Below are 25304 nucleotides of genomic sequence, written 5' to 3' on the forward strand. Positions count from 1 at the left end.
CGGCCAACCCAAACTTCTGCTTTCTCTCTCTCTCTCTCTTTCTCTCTCCGCGTAAAGATTCCTGATCCCGTTTCTCAGAGGCAGAAGGAATTACAGGTTGCCAGCCAAAGTCTCCATGTCCACCATTCCTCTAATTCGGGAAAACGAGGAGAAACGACCATCCTTCCGTGAATCTGTTTCGTGGACCAAGCTTCTTTTGCGAATCGAATTTGAACGAATCTTTCTTCGAATTAATTTCGATTTTTTCTTTCTTAATCGAATCCCACGAATTGACGGAAATTCTTCGAGGTTGAGTTAGATGAAGATAATAAGGAAAATTCAATCGTTTCCAAGAGCAATTTGTCGAATGGAAAACGCACTGGAATTTTTTCTTTTTTTTTTTTTTTTTTTTGTGTCAAGACAAACTCGACGATCACTTCAACTTTAACGAGAACAATTGCGGGTAACAATTGCGATCGAGGGAGGAGCGAAGGAGGAGGCTCAAAGGAGGAAAATGTATTCGGGGAGGGAGGAAGGGGTGGCTTAATGGGTGCTCGATCAAATTGACCGGTTTCGAAAGCGGCCCCGATGATAATCGGGATGACGACTCCATTCGACTATTAAAGGCTTCCTCCCCTCAGCTTTGGAGAGTAAGGAGGCAATCGCAGAGGTTTCATTACCATCCCCGCCTTCGTAGGGAGCCGCTTCCCTTTGATGTCCGTGCTAATAAAACATCGATCGATTGAATATGGATCCGATGCTTGTCGATGATTCCTTTCCTTTTTCTTTAATTATTATTATGTAGAACGAGACACGATGAAATTTTGAACAGGACGAAATTTGCCTTCGTGATTTTTAGAAATTCACGTTCCAATTGTACAAGTTCTGTTTGATCCTCTGATTTTTTTATCAATCGAAGAATAAATAAAGCGAGGAAAATATTCGATCCGATGTGAGAAATAAAAGGTGGACGGCTATTTCCGTCTCAGACGAGTTTCCAAGTCCAATTCGGGGGAATTCAGGATGCAGAATTCTTGGTGAAGGAGGTGTCGTCGAGTTTCGTTTCGAAGATTCGAAGTTTTTGTTTCTTTAAATCGTCGAAAAATTCGAGAATCACATGGAACGAAACGATGGTTGCAACTATCCATCCGTCTGCCACAACTCGAAATTGCTGTCACCTGCCCCCATTTTCTCCACCCGTGCACCAGCCTCGTTCTAATCGATTGGTCGCATTCCTGACCACCGGTGACACCCGGTAAGATAACCGCACGGAATGACGATATAGCCCAATTCGATCACGTTATGTAACGTCGAATTAAATCTTGTCATTATGCGATCCACGATAAATGGAACGCTGTACGTACGACTTCTACGAATCTGATGCTGAAGCAGGATTTTAAAATAGATGGATATTATATTTATACCGGAGGAAGAAGAAGATGTTGAAAAAATGAGGGAATTAATCATACACAGTCCGTTTCTTTCTCCTCTCCAAGGGAGGAGAGAGGAGAGAGAGAGAGAGCTTGAATCCACCAGGTGGTTGGCTCTCCGAAGTATCTCGCCTTTGGATATTAAAAATCCAAAAATTTCTTCGTATCGCGTGCATGTGTCGCGAACAGGAATACATTGGCCAATATTAAAATTCTGCAATATATAAAATATTCAAAGTGGGTCGAGTTTGAAGCGATTTATCGCGATACATAATCGAACGCGATGAAAGTAGGAGAAGAAAGAAATCTGTCAAAAGTTTGGCCTTGAGAAATCACTAGAGATATCTAAAGACAACATCGAAAAATAGAAATAAAGTCCAATAAAGCACGGTTAAACGAATACTTCCATATTCCATCCTCCTTTTTTCCATTTCAAGGGAAAAAGAAAGAAAAAAAGGGGAAGGGAAATGGGAAAAAAATCCATATGGAAAAGGACGGAGAGAGCCTTCCGTCATTTCCATGGAACGTAAATTAATGTTAATCGGATTCGCCACTCGGATTCGTTCCACTCGTCGGCCCGATCCGTTGAATTACAACTGGATCGGGCCGGAATTAAGGTCGAATTAAATTTCGAAACGTAACGTGCTCGTTTACGATAACACGCGTTACCGATAACAGATTAACAACGCCAAGATAGATGGTCCGTGATTCGAATCCACCATCATTTTTGCACCATCCGCGCCTGATACCGCGATAAGAAATGGAAAAAAAAAAAAAAAGAGAGAGAAAGGAAAAAATTTTCACACTCACCCTCTGCGCCTTTCGCTTATCGGCCCGCTGATTCTGGTGATATATTCGGCTGAAATTACTGACGATAACAGGCACCGGTAAAGCGATCACAAGGACACCGCTGAGAGAGCATACACCCCCCACGATTTTTCCCGCGATCGTTTTCGGAACCATGTCACCGTACCTGAAACAGAGAAAAAAATCAGAATTCGTTAGTTGGAAATATTTCACTCGACAAAGGATCGAATGTATTTCCATTCGACAAAATTTATGTAAATAATGTAAATAAATTTATGTAAAAAAAAATATATGTAAATATATTTCTCTCGTTCGACCATCTTTTCTTTTTTACCCACGAAACGTGGTAAATAAATCGACATCGTTTACATTAGGGGAATACAGGGGGGGGTGAATGGGATAAAAATGTAAGATTCGATCAATCTTCGCTCGGAAACAATTTTTCAAGCAACAGCCAGAGAGAAGAGCGCAAGGAGTCTGGCTGTATACGGGCCATTTCCCCTTACGCGTTAACCTCGTATCCCCGCGTGTCAATCATACTTTATCGCCGCGACTTGCAATACGAATCGACGAGCTGGGATTAAATATAAATATAATAATATCTTCGAGCAGTTTCGAAACGATTGGTCGAGAATGGGGGTTGAAGAAAAAGAATTGTTAATAAGATTCTCTGACCGATCATGAAGATTGAAAAATCCAACGCTATCTCTGTTCCCATAATCGTTTCAACCGATTTGCGCGATAATTTTCATCGTAGATTTTTATTTAAAGAAAGGAGGAGCTTCGTTTCGAGAACGTATTACTTTCGATTTCTTCGGTGAATCGCGTTAAAAAGGGACAGGGAGGTGGAAGGGAAATGGGAGGAGAAGGACAGGAAGAGTTTCCACGATATAAAGATTACGAGCCATTCCGTTTCTTATCGGGCAAACGATAAAACTTTTTCCTTATACATGCCCTCGAAACCGTGCTTACCCATTTCCTCCTCTCGAGTTTGTGCATTTACGAATTCATTTGACTATATCAACTATGAGTTTCCTTTTTTTTCCTCTCTTTCTCTTTTTTTACGATTCTTTTCTTCTTCTATCAAATTCTATCGAATTGTCGTTCAATAACGAGAATATGAGGGGTCTTTTTAATTAAAATTTAATCTGATGGATCAATCGTAATTTCTAACTTTAATATAAATCATATGTATGTACTTTTTTGAGAGCTTCCTGTATTTTACTCGACAATGTTCGAAATACTTTTAACTTCAAACAATGGGAAAATTTTATATTTCGTACGATTCTTGCAACAAAATATCGTATTGTCGTCCCTGAAAAATCAACCCAGCTTAAAACAATTACATCAATTGCTCGTCTTACGTGGATTTTACGCAGAGAATCGCGCAATGATAGAACTCTCAATAGCGAGAAATTGGAGAAAAGTACGGTAAAATCGATACTGGAGGCGTGCATTGCGTGTAAATTAACCGTGTTTAATGTCCTTCCCTCGCAAGCTTGCGCCGCAAACGTCGTCGCGTCTGCTTTGCACGCAGGAGAGCGTCTTTTATTACACCGCGAGAGTGAGAATTCACTTTTTCTCGATGCGCCATCAAATCAAATTCGAAATTAAACAATCTCGCATCTCGCTCTGACTTTCAACCGAATCTCTCCTCCTCTCTTTTTTTCTCTCTCCCCCAATAAACGCGTTAAACGCGGATGAAAATAGAAATATTAAACCGTTCAAAATGCAAACGAGAGAAATTTATACGCGGCCGACAAACTTTGATCAAAATCAAAATCGAATTGAAAAAAAAAAAAAGAAAGGATAGATTCTGGAAAATTGGAGGATATCCGATTATACACACGGATATGATTGAAGCAACGAAAAATGATACGTAATGATTCGAACGAAATTGGATAATTTAATTTATCGGATTAAAAAAGGAGTCGAGTCGTTGATCGAATGAAAGAATTTCACTTTTGACAATTCTTGAGATTCTTCGAGGATCTAAGTGAAAGAAGGAATAAATCAAAGGGCCAATTTGCTTGATAAAAAAATAACGAGTTGACCGAGTGAAAGAATTTCACTTTTGAGAGACGAAGATTCTTCGAGATTCGAAGTGAAGAAACGAATAAATCAAAGGGCCAATTTGCTTGGTAAAAAAATAACGAACAACTCGTCAATTCGTATATCGAGTACAATTTTCCATGAGAAGATCCTGCCGTCAGATGTTTCCAAGAGAGAATCCCTTTATCCATATTCCTTAAACGCGAGAAACTTACGAATTCGCGAAAAGTTTGTTATGTTCTCGATCGACAACGTGTTTCGACACTCGTGAAATTTCAAAAGCGATTAAAAGAGGGGGAAAAAACGATACGCCGCCTGATCGTGCCTCGTGACAACTTTCATGAACATCGGCAAATTGGGAAATGGGCCGGGGAAATTGGAAACGTCACGTTCAATGCGCGTGACCGATTGCTGCGAATCGAGGAGCTTCAAGGAACGAACATAACATTTATAAAGTAACGAATGAATAAAAGGAGCGCGGAATTCGATTGTCCAACTTTGTCCAAGAATTTACCGGTGACAGACGAAATCGTTCTCGAGAGAAAAGAAGAAAAGGAAAACGTTAAAGACAATGTTGCATTCTCTTTTCCATTTTTCGATAAATACTCGAAAATTTTCAATCATCAAAAAGATTGATCAAGTCAATTGTAGTTTCTCGCTCTGTGAAAATTAAATAAAAATTTTGATCGTCATCAATTAATTCAATTAATATGCTCGTAACGGAAAGAGATGAAACTATGGATCAATCGATGCAAGGGAAAAGAAAGGTTTGTTCGTGGATGCAGTCGAGAGAAACGAAGGTAGAAATGATCGAGAGGCACGTACGATAAGCGGTGGATTCCCGTGGTCGTAACGTATTTGGCCTGGCACGCATTAGCGGGCGGCGGTTTCCACGTAATTATGGCCGGTTTCAACGTGTGCAAGCCGCACACGTAGCCTGTTATATTATTAAAAAGAGAAACGTGCGCGCTAATTGGCAAGCGACGAAGGCACCGCTCGTTACCGACCGAGCTTTGCAAACCGACCGAGCAATTCATCGCTACGAGGGGGGGAAAGATGTTTAAACAGTCGGTGAAATGTTGGAGAGTTGTAAGATCCTGGCAAACACCGCCACCCATCCCCAATATTTTCATCGTCGGGTAAATTTTACGCGCGAACAATCGAGTCGTAAATTAAAGTATTAACTATTGCCAAAATTTCTAAAACTGGTATTCCACGTATATACATATACAAGGTGGATAACAAAACTATCCAATCTTTTTCATAAAAAGAAATTAATTTTTAAAACTCAATTCTCTTTCCTTCCATTTCCAGAACGCGTTTCTCATCGAGAATTATCTTCTCTCCCTCCCTTTCTCACAACCCTACATTCTAGCCATCACCGATATATTTCCTCGTACACCGAAAATAGATTAAAAAAGATTCGAGCAACGTTTCGAGGATAAGCGCGGCGTTTTTTAATTGGACAGAGGAAGGAAGGAAGGAAGGAAGGAAGGAAGGAAGGTAGTTAAGGGGAGCTTAAGAGGGAAGGGTAGGAAAATCCAGGAGGCGGCCGCGATCCGGGTCGATCGCCGGTGTTCCAGCGATGTATGCCGAATTAGTTGACGGCACGCCGGCATCCAGTTCCCGCGGGATGGAACGAAACGGCGACCCCTTCCCTCCCTCCCCTGCGACATAATTCGATAAAGCGGACCCCTCTGAATGCTCCTCGCTTAGAAAATAACGGAAGAGAGAGAAAGAGAGAGAAGAAGAGTTTTCTCACCTCGCGAAACGAATCGACTTTGGTTTCAGCGATCGAAAGCTTTTCATCCTTGTCGCTCGTTCTTTCTCTCATCTTTTATTTTTAAATGGAAATCCATTTCTGGTGAATGGAGAAAGAGAGAGAAAGAGAAGTTTTCGATGACGCTTGTGATCGTTGTAATCGATTCGTTGATATTTCGCGTCTCGAGAAATCTAAAAGCGTGTTTACGGATGTATTTTGTTCTCTTTGTGAGAGAGAATTATATCATTTTATTCCTTCCGTCATTTCGTGAACGGGAATGGAAAGGATATCGTTTATAAATTGTAAAATCGATAGTATTGTGCAGAAATAATAATGATAATGTTTTGCAAAAAAGAGAAGTGTATGATACTTTGATATTTGCCAATTGTATCGTTAATAAAGGATTTGCACAAATAAATCCCTTTCTCGATTAATCTCGTTGCAATGAAACGAGAAAATAATCGTGCAAAATGATGGATGATACGCGATTTTAGTTAAATTCTTCTAATATTTCAGACTTGTTCCAAAGAAGGAAACAAATTCTTCTCGCGTTCGAAAAGAAACGTTATTCCTTATTCGAGACATTTTCGATTAAAATTAGCTTAATTTATTGAAGAGGTTGAATTGATCCCTCGCGATCAAACTTTCCCGCTCTTTGTTTCTTCCCTGAGTTGAATAACCCTTCGAATCGTAGAACGAGGGTGTGAACAACAACTTTAAACTGTAAACTTTAAACTTTCTCCCACATGTGTCCAAAGAATAATTAATTAATGTCGATTCGATCGATAAGAATCTCTGAGACATTGGAAGAAGCAAGTAAAAATCATTCCGCTCTTTGTTTCTTCCCTGAGTTGAACAACTCTTCGAATCGTAGAACGAGGGTGTGAACAACAATTTTAAACTGTAAACTTTAAACTTTTTCCCACATATGTCCAAAGAATAATTAATTAACGTCGATTCGATCGATAAGAATCTCTGAGACATTGGAAGAAGCAAGTAAAAATCATTCTGCTCTTTGTTTCTTTCCTGAGTCGATCAACCCTTGGTTCAAATCGTAGAATAAGGGTGTGAACAACAATTTTAAACTGTAAACTTTAAACTTTTTCCCACATGTGTCCAAAGAATAATTAATTAACGTCGATCAATAAGAATCTCAGAACGATCAGACATTGGAAGAAGCAAGTTGAAAATCAATTTATCGATTTATTTTATTTTTCCATTCTTTTCATAGGAATTATGCGCAATTATGATTAATAAAAAACTTGAGAAATCGTTTCGAAAAATTGGAAAAAAGGAAAGGAAGCTGAGATTCTTTCGATACCTCGACTATCCGATTCTTTTATCCTTTCTTCCCTCGAATCAAAGGAAACGAGGATCGTCGAGGGAGCGAAAACTACTTTCACACGCCGATGAATCCGATCTCACCGTCTTAGAACAACTTCGATTTCTTCTTCTTTTTTTTTCAAAGTTTTCTAAAAAAAATAGCAACTTGTCTGGTCCATCCCCACTAGAAATGTTATCGAAACGAGAATCCAAAGTTTATCCAAGGGAAGAGGACCGAATGTCGTTTAAAAATTTTTATTCGATCCATCGAATTCTCCTCATCTCTCCTTTTTCTTTTTATTCGAACCGATAAAGTGATCGAGGGAAGAAGAATGTCTTGGAAAATATCGTGAAGCATAAAATTTCGAAACGATCGCTTCCTCCAAGATTATCAAAATATTACTATCGAGTCCTGTTCGATTCACGAAAACGAAATAGAAAAAGTGATTGTGCAAATGTTAATTAAATTTTCGAGCTACGAAATCTTCATTCACGATTCCTATATCATACGTACATATTCATAAGGATAGATATCGTTTTTTAATAAAACCATCGTGACTTTGACGTGAAATTTAGAAAGCCGATCGAGTAATTCGTATAAAATTTCCTTCCTAAAATTACCTTCCCTTGTTTCCCCATTAACCGAGCTAATTGCATCAAGAAGAAGAAGAAGAAAAAAAACCCTCTCCTTAACCTATCCTTAACCCAGTATCTTGAAAAAAAGAAAACGCCCCTCCCCGTAAAAGGAGGAAGGAATCGTACGCTAAACTCGAAGCGAAAACTTTGTTGTTGGAATGGAGGCCATTGCGGTATCCGAGGAGCATCGAAAACATCGAATCGTTGAAAATGACCCTATTTTACGACCGCTGTTCAACCGATACTAAAACCGCGTTGGTTGAAACGTTTCACGATTCCAAAATGTCTCGTCAAATTTGCCGTACGATCGATCTACCCTGTTTCGTTAAACTCGAACGCGTGTATTACGTAAGTAATAATAGAAAGATGTATGCATTCTCTCGACAGATTCTAGACTAGAATTAATTAACAGCGTCGTTTCTCCACGGTGGTTGTTTCACGCGACCGATCGTTCGTCCACGTCGAACCTTCCTCATCAACTCCTCGACTCGAGTCGTTCGCTCACTTTTCACAGTCGATTCGATGGAGCGTGCGCGTTTTGTTTCTTCGGGGATCGAAGCTACTCGAAGCGAATCTGTTTACGTCCTATTTTCAACGTACAACTAAATAAATTTGGAAGCGAAACTTGGACCGTGTCAAAGCGGGATAAAGTGGAATTCTTTCGTCCACGTTCCACGTTTCGATATAAAATTTTAATTTCCATTATCCGAAAATCGGATAATATATATTTTTAATCTCGAGATTAAGAGAGAATCTAGAGTTTAGAGAAAGTATATTTTAATACACGCTTGGAAGAAATTTTATTATTGCTATTAATCGAAGAAACATCGAGAGTAAGAGAGAATCTAGAGTTTAGAGAAAATATATTTTAATACACGCTTGGAAGAAATTTTATTATTGCTATTAATCGAAGAAAAATTGTACAATTTGCACGAACAATCTCGTGACATCGAGATTAAGAGAGAATCTAGAGTTTAGAGAAAATATATTTTAATACACGCTTGGAAGAAACTTTATTATTGATATTAATCGAAGAAAAATTATACAATTTGCACGAACAATCTCGTGACATCGAAATTAAGAGAGAATCTAGAATTTAGAGAAAGTATATTTTAATACACTCTTGAAAGAAATTTTATTATTGCTGCAAATTGTTATTAATCGGAAGAAAAATTGTACAATTTTCACGAACAATCTCGTGACATCGAGATTAAGAGAGAATCTAGAGTTTAGAGAAAGTATATTTTAATACGCGCTTGGAAGAAATTTTATTATTGCTATTAATCGAAGAAAAATTATACAATTTTCACGAACAATCTCGTGATTAAGAGAGAATCTAGAGTTTAGAGAAAGTATATTTTAATACACGCTTGGAAGAAATTTTATTATTGCTATTAATCGAAGAAACATCGAGAGTAAGAGAGAATCTAGAGTTTAGAGAAAGTATATTTTAATACACGCTTGGAAGAAATTTTATTATTGCTATTAATCGAAGAAAAATTATACAATTTGCACGAACAATCTCGTGATATCGAGATTAAGAGGGAATCTAGAGTTTAGAGAAAGTATATTTTAATACACGCTTGGAAGAAATTTTATTATTGCTGCGAATTGTTATTAATCGGAAGAAAAATTATACAATTTGCACGAACAATCTCGTGACATCGAGATTAAGAGAGAATCTAGAGTTTAGAGAAAGTATATTTTAATACACGCTTGGAAGAAATTTTATTATTGCTATTAATCGGAAGAAAAATTGTACAATTTGCAGGAACAATAGAATATCGAAGAATCGCCAGGAACTTGCCTGTCCCTCGACAGATGCGCGCAAACGGAATTCTCTAGTGTTTAGTCTGTCTACAAAGTTTGCGCGCGTCAACTTGTTCCGTGATCAAGAGAATTTCGGATTTCCAAGAGATAGAGGTTGCTCAGAGAAATTCGAAGCCTGGTAGGGAAACAAGTGGATGGATCAAAGACTCTATCCGGCAAAATATTATCACAATTCGCGTGGCGGAATTTTCAACTCAACTCGTTAAACGGGTGTTGCTTGAATAAACGTTTTCCAACGTTTCACGCGTTTCGCGATTGACAATTCCAGAGGAGGAAATTGGAAATTGGATGCGCGGAACGTCGAGAGGCGTGAACTCGAGAAAAGAACACGAGTTTAGAATCTCTAGGCGAAAATTCATGGATTAGAGAGAATCTTTGGAGGAGCTATCTTTAGAGAAGCGCGAGCTTGACCAACACCGCGAGAATATTTTGTCGCTTAAACGCACACGTGTTGAATTCATCTTAGACGATGAAGTGGCAATTCGTAAATCGTCCTGATTTCGAAAGGAAAGTATGCATATGAATTTTAATTCTTGATCGATCAAACTTTCTGATTGAGAAAAAAGAAATTACCGTTCGATTTATTTTTTAAAATCGATAATTTATTGGAAACATATCGCATTTCCTTTGCTTTGGTAAAAGAAAAATCTGAAATCGTGGAAGATCGGCGATATTTCGAAAAACGTGCAGGGACAATGATTCTGATGATCCCTCAAACAAATCGTCAAAATCGTTTCCACGAATTTTTATAAACTTTTCCAAAAAGAACGAAAGACATTTCTTTCAATTAAATCCCAAACAATCGTAATGTGCACGATTGTGTATCTCGGTAAAATTCGTCGGGAAAAAAAACGATTTTTCCCTTCCCCCTTTTTTTTTCATTACTCCATTTTATCCATTGTTCCCCGCCGTGCTAACGAGAATCGAATGTAATGGACTCGAATTTATTTTATCGGGCGAGACACGAGAGAAATCGAAAGGAAAGGGAAGAGGGGAGGAAAAACGAGAGAGAGAGAGAGAGAGACGAGGAAGAGAGCATCCGGGAAATGGGAGAAAAAAAGGAATCGATCGCACGAGTGCAACGTGTTTGCTTGCTCCGTGGTGGACGCGAAGCAACCTTTCGATACTATAAACACGGCCGATCGATAAAAATGGGATCGAGCCTTTTGCTCCGTGTCCATCACGGTTGAAACGGATCACCCTTTTCATAGGCGGCAAATGGAACGGCAAGATCCGCATAATGAAAAATGTCATAGAATTATAAAGAGCTTCGATCGAAAGGAGAAGCCGTTTCTTCTCCGCCGAGGAAGGAAACTCCGGATCGAGAATATTTTACGAGGAATCCTTAAACGAAAATAATAAAAAAAAAAAGGAAAAAAAAAGATGAAAGAAAAAGTTACTTACAAAGATGGCACGCGGGAAAGCGTGAAATTTTTGAAGGGGGAGAGGGGAAATTCCGATAGATTTAATACCGAGCGATTAATTTTATTTTGACGTGTGTAAAATTCTTTGTATATCTGCCAACCTATTAATAGCACTCCTCTCTCTCTCTCTCTCTTTTGTTCGATTCACTGGCACTGATCACCCACTTCTTCGATTCTTTCCGCGCAAAAAACTGGCCAACCAGTTCGCGCCGCTTGCGCAGCTGGGGGAAGGGAGAGAGAGAGAGAGAGAGAGAGGGAATAAACGAAGCGTTTTTCCCCGGAAAAAGAGTGCGCAAAGTGCGAAAAAATAAAGAGAGAGAGAGAGAGAGAGAGAAAGGAAAAATCGCAATTTTGCATATTTTTGGAGGACGGATGATTTATAGTTCGAATCGCTCGTCGGCTCGTTCGCTCGCGGGCATTTATTTTTCGTTCTAGGCGTCGAAGCCAGAACCAGGATGCAACACGCTATTAAAAGACGTACACGCATCGCCCCTTTCCAGATTTTCGCCCCGGTCTCTTAGAGCGCGTTGTCCGAAAATAAAGCGCATTCTCACCTTGCGCCCGAGGATGATCGTGCGTCATCCACCTCTCTTCTCGGGAAGAAGAGGAGGAGGAGGAGGAGGAGGACAAAGAGGGGAAAAGAAAAGATCGATCGAAGGGTGGAAAACGCGCTGTCTCTCGCGAGATTCGTAGACAGGAAACGGGGGACCGAAATAGTTGATAGGCGTGGTCTTTTTCTCGCCGTTGAAATATTACCCGACTTTTCCGGATCCGGATTTGACAAATTCGCTTTCGTTCGAGCGAAAGGAAACTCTCGTCTCTCCCCCCGAATATTCTTCCAATTCTTCTTTGACACAGGCTAATCTCGATTGTTAGAAAGAGAAAAGAAAGGAAGAGAAAAAATGCGAAGGCAAATAAAATAATTTCGCCGAACAACAAGTAGAGATTTTCCTTCTCAACAAGATATATCGCGACAAGGAGACAAGGGGAAATATTTGAGGAAAATTCTGAGGCTGACGAAGACGAAGCGTGATTGCACAATTTTTCATCGTCGGGTGAGAAATTACTTGTTCCTATTTATTTATCTCTCTCTTTCTCTCTCTCTTTTTTTTTCAATTTACGAGAGAATATATGGAAGATCGATGGAAACTATGGAAATTTTATTTAATAAATTTTGATTAGAAATCTGAGGGAATGAAGGAAGATCGAAGATGAAAGGAGATCAGAATCCCTCGTTTTCGGACGAAAGATCCTGTTCGTCGATGATGAAAGGTGAGCGAACCTGATACGATGATATCTTTAACGAGCAACACGCTTGCTCGTAATAAGTCGCGCGTGACTTTTGTCGATTTTTTCCGCTCGGAGTTTCACTCGTTCCGGGAGGTGGAGAAATAAATTTTTCTCGCAGTTTCAGCGAGATTAAAATGTCGTGTTGATAAAGGAAAAAAAAAAGATGGACGTAAAGAAAAAAATTCGTAACGATGATACACGAATCTCGATGGCTCCGCTTTCCATTTCCATCCCTCTCTCGCTTTAAGAGAAGGATTCTTCCCTTTTTGTCTCCGCCTGTTTCCAATCGCATTAAAACTGTACATGCTTTTTGCGTCTACGCCTCTCGCCATTTTTGCACGATTTTATTCCCTTATTGCGTTATCCTATCATATCCATCTTTGCTTTGGTTTCTAACCCTTCTTCTTTACCCTTAAAACATACGGAAAAGCATTTTATCAAATAAATTCTACGAAAATTATCGAACCTCATCGAAATCTAGTCGATTAGAAGACAGATTGCTGATTGAAAAACAGGAACAGAAATAAAAAGTGTAACAATAACAATGGAGAAAATTTTCTGGAGAAAGATCATCCTTTTTGATGCGATGAAACGAACATCACAAAAATAACGAAACGAAAGGAAAGAGAAATCGGGAGAATTTTACAAGAAATACCTATAAAAATCGTCCCTTTGAATTAATAACACCAATTAAAGGCAGGTTAATAAGATTAATAAGATTGAAAAAAGACAAATTAATTCGACGAATTAGTAAGGAATATCGATCGAATTCAATGAAGAAACGATCCAAACTCTGGATCAACGAATTTGGAACGCGTAGGAACAGGGCCGTGTAATAATTCCGTGAACAGATTAGGAATAATTGAAGGGTACGCGTCGCGATCGTCCCCCAACGAGGGCGTCCATGCCGCGGGGCGCCACTTGCTCGAATTATGAACGGCACCAACTTGGTGATTAATCAAATTAATCGCCCCGAGAGCATCATCTGCTCAACCTCGCAGACACGCTCACAGATTCGTCTCGACGCTGATTCTCGCCCTTCTATGCATCCCCTTCTATTTCCTCTTCCAGGAAAATTAAACAGGGACGGCTTACTCCCTTCCCCTCCCTCTCTCTGAGAGTAATCCAATTTAAGACAAAGGTAAAGTGTGTTACAGTTGTCAAACCTCGTTCCTTGAATTTTAAACGGGCCGAGAGAAAATTTTTGAAACATTATTTCTCCAAAACTGATCCATGATGATCGATCTGAGAGAAATCGGCAAATATTTTAAACTTTGGAGAAAAAGAAGAGAAATTTTAACTACCTTTTCGAATATTATCTTAACACGATTCTCCAATTCTTCTGGAAATCTGTGGTAACAGAACCATGGAACGAATGGAACTATCAATTCTTCCGATTCATCATCCTCGAATTCCATCCGAGTTTCGAGCAAGCGATTCGGAGGGTTGTTCAAATCGCGTTTCGAGCATAAGCCGAACGAGACGTTGGCCCATCAAGCAAGGAATTTATCGACGGGACGAGTGGCTCTATATGGATGGACTAATGGAAATGTCGAATCTGGGTCTAACAATTCGGGATGGAAGGGGGGGAAGACAAACGGAAGCCTCCATTAATCCTCGTCGACAAGTTTCTCTCCTTCCTTGACCGTCCAAGGGGTCCGATAAATAAGGAAAGAAACAGGTATTTATGTGGGTCAGGCGCGACAATCATATTAAAATTATCCATTAAAAGGGTTTCGCCGATGAAGAATGTTTACGCGAAGGATAAAAAAAAAGGGGGATCGATCGAGGAGGCGATGATCCATGCAACAACGATTTCACGTTCAGAAAGAAAGAAAACTGCCTTTATTATCCGATAAAAGGGGGAGAGAGAGAGAGAGAGGGAAGGGTGGGTTTGCAAGGAGCGCTCTGCTCTTCTCTCTTCTTTCCTTCTCTGTCCCCGGTGTGGTTGCAGCCTTCGCTATTTTCGTCTCGTACCCGCGCTCTATTTATAAATGTCAAGCATTTGCATGCACGTGTTCCACATTGTACGATTTATGCATTCCGATTGTGAGAGAGAGAGAGAGCTGCGGAGGCGATCTGTAGAGGCCTCCTGTCTGTCTGTCGCCTCGGGCCAAGTTCACACTTGGTTGCCGAGAAAAGAAAAAAACAACAACTTAACATCCATCCCCTTCGAAACACCGATTCTCCGTGTACAGTTCTTAATCGTGAGAAGGGAGGATAAAATCTCGAGACGAGATAGATCTCTCTTCCTCGAGCGAAGAAGTTCATTCTCTTCGAGAGGACACTCAGGTTGAACTTATACTCTATAATATAAATAGACACGTTCGTGCCTGTTGCAGCCAGATACCCGCCACTTTAAACACGCGATTCTTTTTTTTCTTTGGTTGCAAAGAACGATCGAGGTAAAAAGTTGAAGGGATTCGTTTAAATGGATTATGGGAGTTCAAATGGAATCTTTTTTCTCGATCTCTGTATCTCGATCCACGAATTCCATATATCATAATTCACCATGTAGCCCATCGTATGATGTACTCGAATTTCAACGACAGCGAGCTTTTTTGGCGGCAGATAAAATGAAATGAATATTTTTTCTTCTTTTCCACCCATTTTTCCGCGCAGAAATGAGGGAATATTTTCCCTGATATTAAAAGAAAATATCGACGTATATATATATGTAACCTTGGATTTTTAATTAAAAAACAAATATCCATCATCGTAAGGGATGACGATGGAAGAAGAGTTTTTAGAAATTTGGATGAGTCAGCCATCATCAGGGATCATATCTTTAATTAATAATCGACGCTTCGAGATTTAGTCGTCGATTTTCCCATCCTTTTGGCCTCCCTTCTAATTGTTCGACAAGATTGATTGCCAATCGACTCGAGCTCACCGTTTTGGATGCTGGGGATCTTCCTACCAATGATCCAGGCTTTATCGTCACGCGATCGAACCAAGCTCCAACTTGTTACAACTTTAACGGAGGACTGCCGTAAAATCACATTGAGCTCAATATCTTCGAACCTCTTTAATTTGACTCGAGAAACTCGCCCAATTTATCAAACTCTGTTCGACATTTGTTACTTAATGTCGCAATCCTTAAGTTTTTTTCCCTTTGAGAAACTAGGGATCGATGTATACACAAATTTTTCCTCGTGTAAGACGTCTATTTATGATAAAAAAAAATTAAGTTAAAGTTAAGAATATTTTAAGAACCCCATTCACAAATTTGTGAATATCGTGTTTTAAATTTACGACATCTTGATAAGAGCAAGCAATTATATTCCGCTTTAACGAGGACAAATAACACCTACTGAATACATTTTCTTTCTCTCTTTTTTTTTTTCGTGTGCCAAATCCATCCGTGAAACAGTTCTCACGTTGTTTTTGCTCGAGAAAATAAAGACGTCAATTACGAGTTATCGTTAATAACGATCGTCACGAGAGATCGTGTCCCCTCGAGGAGGGGATGTGTCGGTAGTTGCATTTTTTTAAAAAAATGTTGCAAATTACATAGCGGTTCAGACAGGCGGTCTGAAGTCTTTCCGAGAGTTATGCAGTTCGTGCTGACAATCTATTCAAAATGGCGCAACTTGCAATCTTGCTTGCTAGTGTGTGACCATTCTTCCCCCAAATTTATCGTCATAGTTATCCTTCCTCTTGTTACTCGATAAAAAAGAAAAGTCGAATGCCAACATGAAATTAACGTAGAAATATTGGATTCGAGAAACGACGTATAATATTCAAAGAGGATTTTTACCTTACGGAAGAATCTAACGTCGAGATAAGACGAACGAAAGAAGATGAATTATCGAGAGAAATTCCACGCTAGATGTCGCGTTTAGACAGGCAAGATGAATTGTATACACGTATCTTGGTACTGATATTAAAATTCACGAGCAACAAAGGTATTGTTCTTTAGGAATAATTATTGAAAGGATATTGAAATCGCTCGAGTGCGCATCCTCCAATAACGGACGGCCATTGTCGAACGACGAAATAATATCTCTCCGGTTCAATCGGATTGTTTTTAACTGTCGCGTGACAACGTCGTTGGTGGAAAGAACATGGAGGGAGGGAGGAGAGATCCGCGACTAATGCATCTAAATTATCGTAGAGATAAAAGGATGGAAAGTGACGAATGTTGGCCAGCAACCAAATCGCCTCGTGAATCTTTCTTCCTTTCTTAAAAAAATCGCTACGCGGTCCAATTGGTTAGGAAAAAAATTAATTTTTAACACGTTAAACAACGGAAAAAAAAAAAGAAACGCTTCCTTGCATATCGATTAATCACGCGATCGATGGAACGAAACTGTTAATTTCACGCGATAATTCTCGAGCTGGGGAGAAGAGGAAGAGGAGGGAGAATCATTGTCACGGCATCTCTATGTATGTTAAACGATTGTTCTCGTGCAAACGCACGATATCCAACACGCTCGCCGTGAACCGGCCTCGATAATCGGTTAAATTCGAGTGAGATTAAGTAAATTATAATTTCCGTGAGACTAAAAAAATCTCTTCCTTGATCTAAACTAAAGGCAAAAGTTATCCTATCATTTGATCTTCGAACATTTATTAATTAAATTCTCCACGAAATTTCGTCAGAGTAAAAAATAAAAAAAGAAAAGAGAGAAATTTAGAAGAAAAATATTCGAGAGAATTTTTCGAGAGATAAATTATTATCCATTTCTCTCAGATACATGGATACACAGACGAAGAGAGATACATCGGAAAAAAGGATACGATTTCGGAAACGTGCACGGATCGTTGCCAGACAATTGTCAAGAATTTGATTTCGGGGGGAAAGAGAGCAATGAGCGGACGCGGCAGGCACCCGGCCAAGGCGAGGGAGGAGACAATTGATAATACTCGGGCCGATCTTTCACGAATCACACTTGAAACGCGAATACGAAAACACGAACGAATTCGACCAACAAATGTATAAATTATAATAATCCTACTAGTAAAGAGAAATCCTCATCTTGCCTAATAAAATGATTTAAGGATCAAAAGATTGTATAGAAAAGAAAAGGAGCAAGAATGATCTCGAACAACAATAACAATAATAATAATCGAAGTTGCAAAATCTCGATTCGACGCGCGATCATTAGGCGGAACGGAGCGCGCGAGGCGGACAATACTAATCGCCTATTAGTTCACCGACAAGTAATTTCACGGAGTGTGCAATGCAATGCAACGCAACGCAATTATTGCTCGCGTACGACCGAACGTTCTACGCCGACGAAAACAGAATTAAGCGTAGATTTACGATGTGATAAAGGGGGAGGGAGGGAGAAAGAGAGAGAGAGGGGGGAGGCGCAATCAGGTATCGCGGACGGGATGGAATTAAAGCGGAACCGGTTTTCCAAATTAAAGCGAGATATATGTTTCGATAGCACGTGTTTTTCATCAAATATTAAAACTTCCGCCGATCCTGGAGCGGAGAGAGGAGTGGAAGAAAAGGAGGAGGGGAATTTGGGGAACGAGGAGAGCACGAGAAGGGACGAAATACGATACCCAAGAATTGAGATGAGAAGAAGACGTGTGTCTATAAACCGACCACGAGAACCGTATTCCATCGAATAATGCGAAGGTAAAAAGAAGTATGTACGAAACGATCGTTGAATCCTGGAGGAATTTGCAAAGTTTTCGCGAGATGGCCGGGCTTATTGGCAGAAGCATTGATTTACATTACACGCTCTCTCTCTTTCCACTTCCTCGACAACTCCTCCTTTATCCGTGCTCGTCCGCCGTGAAGGGAAGAGGCTGCTGGCTCCGGTCCAAAGAGGGGAAAGGAAGAGGAGAGGCGGAAGAAGGATTGGATGGAATCGATGAATCGCTCTCTCTCTCCTTTCTCTTTCTTTCATCGACCAAAGGAGCGCGCCTCCTCCACTTTTCAAACCTTCCAAACACGGCACGACGCCCTTGGGAGCCGATGCTGCTAAAGGATCTCTCTTTTCATCCGCCTTCTTGTTCTATTTCTCTCTCTCTCTTCCTCTGCCTTTTTCGCGCCACTTCTTGGCAAATCGACGCTTGATTCTCGCATCGATGCACCGATCCACCTCTCGAACCTTCCCTCTTCCTATCCTATCCGTTTCCTCCTATATTCTATATATATGTATGTATATACATCGAGTTCTCACGTTTCCACGCTCTTATTGGAAAATAAAAAAATCTTGTCTTTTTCCTTTCGGCATTTAGGAAAGGAAAATATAGTAGCGTGGAGGGTGGAGAAGAGTTGAAACGAGCGAATTTTTTTATTTAGAGAATTAACAGACACGTAGCATCCGATGTTTCAATTTCTCGACTTTCGAATAAGCGAGAGGGCTGTTTTCAATAACAGAAGCATGAGACCGAAATCACTTCACTTCCAGTTTTCGAGTAACTTTATTCCAGCTTATGAAAGCTAGTTTAAAAAATAAGAGAGAGAGGAGGGAGGCGACTTGACCCTTTTACTTGAAAATCTTCAAAAATCGGAATTAATAAATATTCGAAGCAAAAATACTAAAATCTAGAATAAATATCCTTCGATCGAGGCGACGGTTCGATTCACTGTTAGCCCCTTGTAATTTTATTCCGATCTTCTTTCGCACCGATTATTAACCGAGAGACGTCCGAGAAACTGATTGAACCGTAAACCGTGAAAGTTGCTAATGAGAAAGGGCGATTATGTTTCAGAAAGAGAGCTCGGCTCGATTAACCGTTAAATGTCACGGAGAAACGTTATTTTTAATCATCGATCAGCACGGTGGTCGGCCAACTTTGTCCCGATTTTCCGTTCCCCGACCTTGGCCACATCTTTGTATACAAATTTACGAAAAATCTAAATCTTGAAAATGTGGAAAAGAATCGACAATTGTCGCGTATACGATTTCCAAGGGATCGAATTAAATTGAAACTCGACGAAACAACAACATCGTAAACTCAATTTGATCGGAAAGCGGGAGAATCTTAAATTTCTCCAAATTCAATTTTAACTTTCCACGTCGCCACGTTTCAATCGACCGATGCAATTTCCGCCAGGGATGGAACAAATCGACAGACGAGCGAACCAGAAATTCTCTGTCAAAGAGATTTCTCAGGGATCGAAATCGAAACCGAAGAAGGGACAGAGATTGGAGGAACAAGTCTTGGCCACTTTCACCCGTTCCCATGGACTTCCACTTCCGATCTCGACCAGAAGAACACGTTGGAGAACGGCCAACAGAAGCGGTTTCCAGAACCGCGGTAAGAAACAGTGTTAGATCGTGAGAATCGAAAACAGGAAACTAATCTTCCATCAGGAATCGTTTACGAGGAAAGAATTAAATCCTGGGCGACGATATTTCAAAAATTTAAGAACATAATCGATTAGAGATAATTGCATCCATCGCTTCTCAAGAAATTAAGTTAAGAAAAAGTCAGACCATCTTGTTACATCCTGCAATATTCGAAATCTTATCGATACGCCATTTCAACATCGATCCTGCAACATCTCGAAAGCAACTTTGAGACGGAATGATTGGAGGAATTTCTGGAGGAGGATCCATCTATGCATCTCCTTTGATGTTATTCGCCCGATAATATAGCTTAATTTTCATGGAGTCGAGTTTGGAGAAACTTTCCGAGCCGAGGCGGGTGCATTTTCTCGTCTCCAATTAGGGGAGGAGGTTAAACGAGAAGGTTATAAGCGGCGCATCTTCGTTTTGCGAGAATATTCGAACGAAATAAAAGGCGGCGATGCAACGATGCAGAATCGATTGTTTAATTGACGAGAAGATCGAGAGAGAGAGAGATCCTGGCCGAGCGGATGATTCTCTCTCTTCCACCGAAAGGGGTGGAAATTTCTGTCAGGGAGCAAAGCGAACCCTTTGCGCCAAGTTACCTCCATAATCGAGAAGGCCGTGTTGCCGACGAGCAACTGGGTCATTTCTAACAAAGTGACTCCGCTCGACTTCGAGCACGGCTCCAACTTTTCGTTGGACACACCTTTCACTCCTCCTCCTCCTCCTCCTCCCCCAAGCACACATGCATACACTCGAAATTCGAAACTGTTAATCATTATATATTATTATTCCAAAAATTCCAATTTTCTCCATTCTTCGAAATCCCTTTTCATTCCCTTTTCATCGTAAATTATAGAAATCTTTAAATCTTAAAACTTGAAATGAAATTAACTCATGTAGAAGGTTTATTGTGAAAACTCGCTCCTCAAAGAAATTGTTTGAAATTTTCTTCGATCGAAATCTCGTCGATGAGATTTCCACGATTCGGAGGAGGGATTGATATGAGATATTTCTTCTTCCAAGAAGATTCCTCTCCATCCAACGATCGGATTGTTATTAATTTTTCCGCGCGATTTGGCCCCGCCCAAACCGGCCTCGTGCACGGCTCCGGCCAGCCAGATCGATAGAGACGTGGATGGTGGAAGGCCATGGAGCATCTTATGGGGGAGAGCGTGGAAAAGAGAAGACCTATCCCGAGGAGGATCGTGGGAGATTCGGTTCATCCAGCCGAGTATGAGCTCGGAATGTATTTTGACTTCTTCAAAATGTTCGTCTTTTCATTCTCACGGTGTATCCTTTTCAATGAGAAGACGAGAAACAGAATATTCGAGCGAGGAGGAGCAATCTTGTTTAATTTCGATATCGAGAATTCCTTTCACGAGTCTCTCGTTTCAGAGCAAACAAAGAACCGAACCGTAAGAGAAGAGAGAGAGAGAGAGGATCCTGGTTACAACTGGAGACATTAATGTTTTCGCGACGAGGAGATCCCATTCTTTATATTTCACGCGATATCGTGGAAAGATTTTATCTCGCGGATGAAATCGGAAACGGTGTTCCATTGCTTGCGCGTTAAACAATATTGGATGTTGAATTTTTTCTCCTTGGAGAGGAAGCGGTACGGAAATTCGGGTGATCGATCGGCCAGCGTTTCCTCTGAATCTAAATAACGGAGGAATAAATCTTCCCTCCTCTCGGTTAATAAATCCCCAGAATCTAAACTCCAGACCGCGGCAAGCTTCAGACGCCACCGATTCTTTCTTTACCTCTTCTTCTTTTTTTTTTTTTGGAGAGAGAGAGGCAACTTTCATGAATAACAAATCACTCAGCCTCGCGTTAACACCGTCGATGGAACAATATATCCGTCCACGTTTAATCGTATCGTTTCTTCGAAAGCAAAAATGTTCACTCATCAATCACTCGTCATATAATCGTAACTATGTTATCGTCGTCCACAATTTCATTAAGAGAGAAGAGAAAAAAGTGACGATGGTAATTCCATCTTGCTCGAAAGCAAGTAAAGTAAGAAGAGCAACAGGGAGAACTTTAAAAGGAGGAGGCCGTTAAAATCTACCGCTATTAATACTGCCATTAGCACCTTCCAACGAGACAATTCCACGATCTTTCCTCCCTCGCCTCTAAAAAGAGAGAGGCTCCAACCGAAGGGAAACGTCTTTCAGAGCTTTCTTTCGAATCGAAACTTGACCCTTGAATAAAAAAGGCGTGCTCCGTTCGAGCGTGAATCTCTCATCCACGGATGTATCATGGTGTATTACAGAATTTTACAGAGATCGAATTCGAGGGGGAGAATTCGCGTAGAAGAACGAGAGATTGGATCCAAGGAGCCACGAAACATTTCGAATGAATCGTCCATTTCGAAAGAAATATTACGGGAACAGACGTGGAAGAGGAAATCCGGTTAAAACAGATCCCATCCCTCGTAACCTATTTGTATTAATGTTTCACGATCCTTGAAATAATCCCTGAAAAACGAGAAAGAAAATTATAAACACGAAAAGAAACGGATAGATTAAATCGATCCACGATTATTCGAGATCGAACGAGAAACTTTGGAGGCCAATTATGAACCCACCCGCATCCATATTCTCGGCTAAATATCCCTCGATTCCGCTGGAGAAAACGCAAACGAAGCCCGGATCCTTTGGAGAAGGCTTTAATTAAGGATCAAACGAGGTTGGACGAATCTGAGGACGAAACGGAAGGAGAGAGAGAGGATATACTCGACCTTATTTTATCCGGGATGTTCGTTCGTTTTCCAGAGCTGGTGAAGAGGAGGGAAGAGAAGAGAAGGGTAATGGCTTTTATCGCAACAACCAACCAGGTATCCTTAGCAAAGTGTACTCCTCCTGCATTCTCGAAGAAATATAATTCTCTTATTTCGAATCTCGAGATGTTCCAGAAGATGAATTAGAAAATGACGATCTCGAATATTACATTCTTCCTGAAAGTAAAAATGATTCCAAGTTAATGACAATAGAACTCGGAGGAATTAGTATTTCTGTTTAAAGAAATAAAACGCGTTTTTCCACGCGTTTAGCACGCGTCAGCGATCTCGCAGCATCGATTTCGAGGGGGAAATTTCCATGATTTGAATCGCTGATGGATTCGCCGATGGCAATCGACCACGCCGTGCTCACCGTTGTAATACACCTATGACAGGGGCTCCATTAGCATTTTATTGGGAATCATAGCGGCCTGTTGCATTGATTAGTCGGAGGCCGGTATTTGCCGGATCGAAGATGGTGTTCCGATTAAAGCCAGGGATAAAGCCCCATCGATCGATTTTACGATATTGTAAAAAAATCTCGAGGAAGATCTCGTTGATTCGAATCGTGTCTCAACGGCGCGACAATTCCTCGTTAATTCCTTTCCGTTCTACACGGGATGATTATTCTCCTCCTCCTCCTCCCTTTAAACCGATAATTGCGAGCATTAAGTGGAAAGTAAGCAATAACGAGGGGATAATCGTTGCACGCCTTGTTATATCCATACTCGGTTCCCATTCCCGGTGTATTACTGCAGATATTGTCGCGTTCGATGGTGAACGATGGTCGTCCAGTGTGTCCTGAGAGTTATATTTTTATCGTTCTCCGGAAAGAAGGCTGGCCACGAAGTCCCGCCGTGTGGAACGACAGGAAATCGATGGCCAATGAAAGTTCTATTATAAATTCGCCCCGCCGCCGCCGCCGTTGTCGTCGTCGTCGTCGTCGTCGATGTCGTCGTCGATGTCGTCGTCGCGTGGCGGAATAATTATAATAAAACATTATTAAGCGGACTCGGACGGGACCGTAAAATAATCACGCCAATACGGAATCGACAGTCGTCTCGACGAGTTCGAATTTTTTCCGGGCGGAGGAAATATCGTCGTCGCGTTCTGGGAACAATTTATCAGAAATTACGTGTTCGAGTATTGATTGTTTGAAAAGAAAAATAAAAATATTGAAAAAATTGTACGTTCGTAGGATGGGAGTTGGAATCCCAACGGGACGTTTAATATTCGAACAAATCGAAAAACATTAATAATGAGAAAGCATTATCTTTACTTCCATCCGCAGTAAAGCCTTCAATTATTTTAATTCCGAGACGGGACAATCATACTAATGCCTCATCGTAAACCACCCTTCCTCTCACAGCGGTTCTTTCTTTCTTTCCTTTATCCTTCCTTATCCTCCCACCCCTCCATTAAAGTCCACGAACCTGCAAAGCGAATTATTTCTTTAATATCTCTAGAATCGTCCGAGTTTGAAGCCTGTTCCAAGAAGCCTATTATCGAGATTAATCGTGCAAACGCGGAATTGATTCAAGAATATTAAAATAAAAAAAAGAAGAAAAAAAAGAAAGGAAAATACTTCACAGAAACCAATGCATCGCGTCAATTACTCTAATTAAAGCATGCCACGGTGTGGCACAGTGTCAAGTTCCATTGTATCGAATCGAACAAGCCTTTCCCACATTCCCTTTACTTTCGAGCCGAACGGAAATTCATTAAAAATTGTTCTCCGAGTCGATTCGACGAGAGCCGGAAGCCGAACGTGCGCGTCTTCCGTCTCCATCCCCAACTCCTCCTTCCCAAATCTTCTTTCCAAATAAAAAGTATAAATAGGGCCGTGACACGATATCGTTCAACGGGACGAACAAAGCCCCGCCTCTCTCTCTCGGGCGGGCGGATTTCGCGAGAAGAATAATACGAGCGAATATTCAAATTTTCTCGTATTCACCGGGACGAAAGTTTACAATGATGAGCGAGAAACGGATACACAATAGTGGCATGGAAAAGAAGAAGCAGGGAGTCGTGTTATTTAACGCGATTTAAATTTTGGTATAATAAAAAGAAAAAAAGAAAGGAGGCAGTCGAAACGAAGAACTCGCAACTAGAAACGCAACTTCGTTGGAGGAGGGGGAGAAAAGTCTTTTCTCTGAAAAGCTGAAGAGAGAGAGAGGAGGAGAGGGAGAGGGTTAATGAGGCCGTTGCACAAATTACCCTCTGTGGACGTTATCTCTCGCAATGTTTCGCCCTCGTTCGCTCGCCCGTTATGCGACCCCCCTTGACGCTATATTTTCACCACCCCCTCCCCACCCGCTTCTCCTTCCACCCCGTCGAAAATCCTATGAAATTTATCCACCTAACCGCGACCCCTGATACGCGCTTGCCCGGCATTACTCGCCTAATCTGATATAAACAGGGATCGCGAATTAATTGCGAGTAACAACGGGCAGCCGATCAAATCTCCTGTTTTCCCCGCCCACCATCACCATTACGGATTGTTCGAGATTTACGAGGCGAAACGATGGGGAGGAGGAGGAGGGGGAGGAGCATTATCCATCTAATTTCCACGTATGATTCTCTGGGGGTCGCGTGATCTCGTTCTCCGAAAAGGAGAAAGGAAATCTCGGTCCTTTTTTTCGAGCAAGAACAAGAGCCTCGTATCGTGAAAACGCGTCACGTCTTAGGCTGAACAAACCTAATTACCAACCCACCCACCCCCTC

General features: G+C 40.8%; 1 protein-coding gene across 9 annotated transcripts in view; it reads right to left on the minus strand.

The window, feature by feature from the left end:
- LOC408576 (potassium voltage-gated channel protein Shal) overlaps positions 1-25304 on the minus strand; it is a 104669-nt gene that overhangs the window by 66225 nt on the left and 13140 nt on the right. For all 9 annotated transcript variants that reach the window (XM_026442628.1, XM_026442640.1, XM_026442624.1 and 6 more), the window contains exon 2: positions 2220-2382. In XM_026442628.1, the coding sequence (XP_026298413.1) occupies positions 2220-2382 (163 nt within the window). The remainder of the gene's footprint in view (positions 1-2219; positions 2383-25304) is intronic.

This window comes from Apis mellifera, linkage group LG1 (assembly GCF_003254395.2).
Source record: "Apis mellifera strain DH4 linkage group LG1, Amel_HAv3.1, whole genome shotgun sequence".
Classification (NCBI taxonomy): domain Eukaryota; kingdom Metazoa; phylum Arthropoda; class Insecta; order Hymenoptera; family Apidae; genus Apis; species Apis mellifera.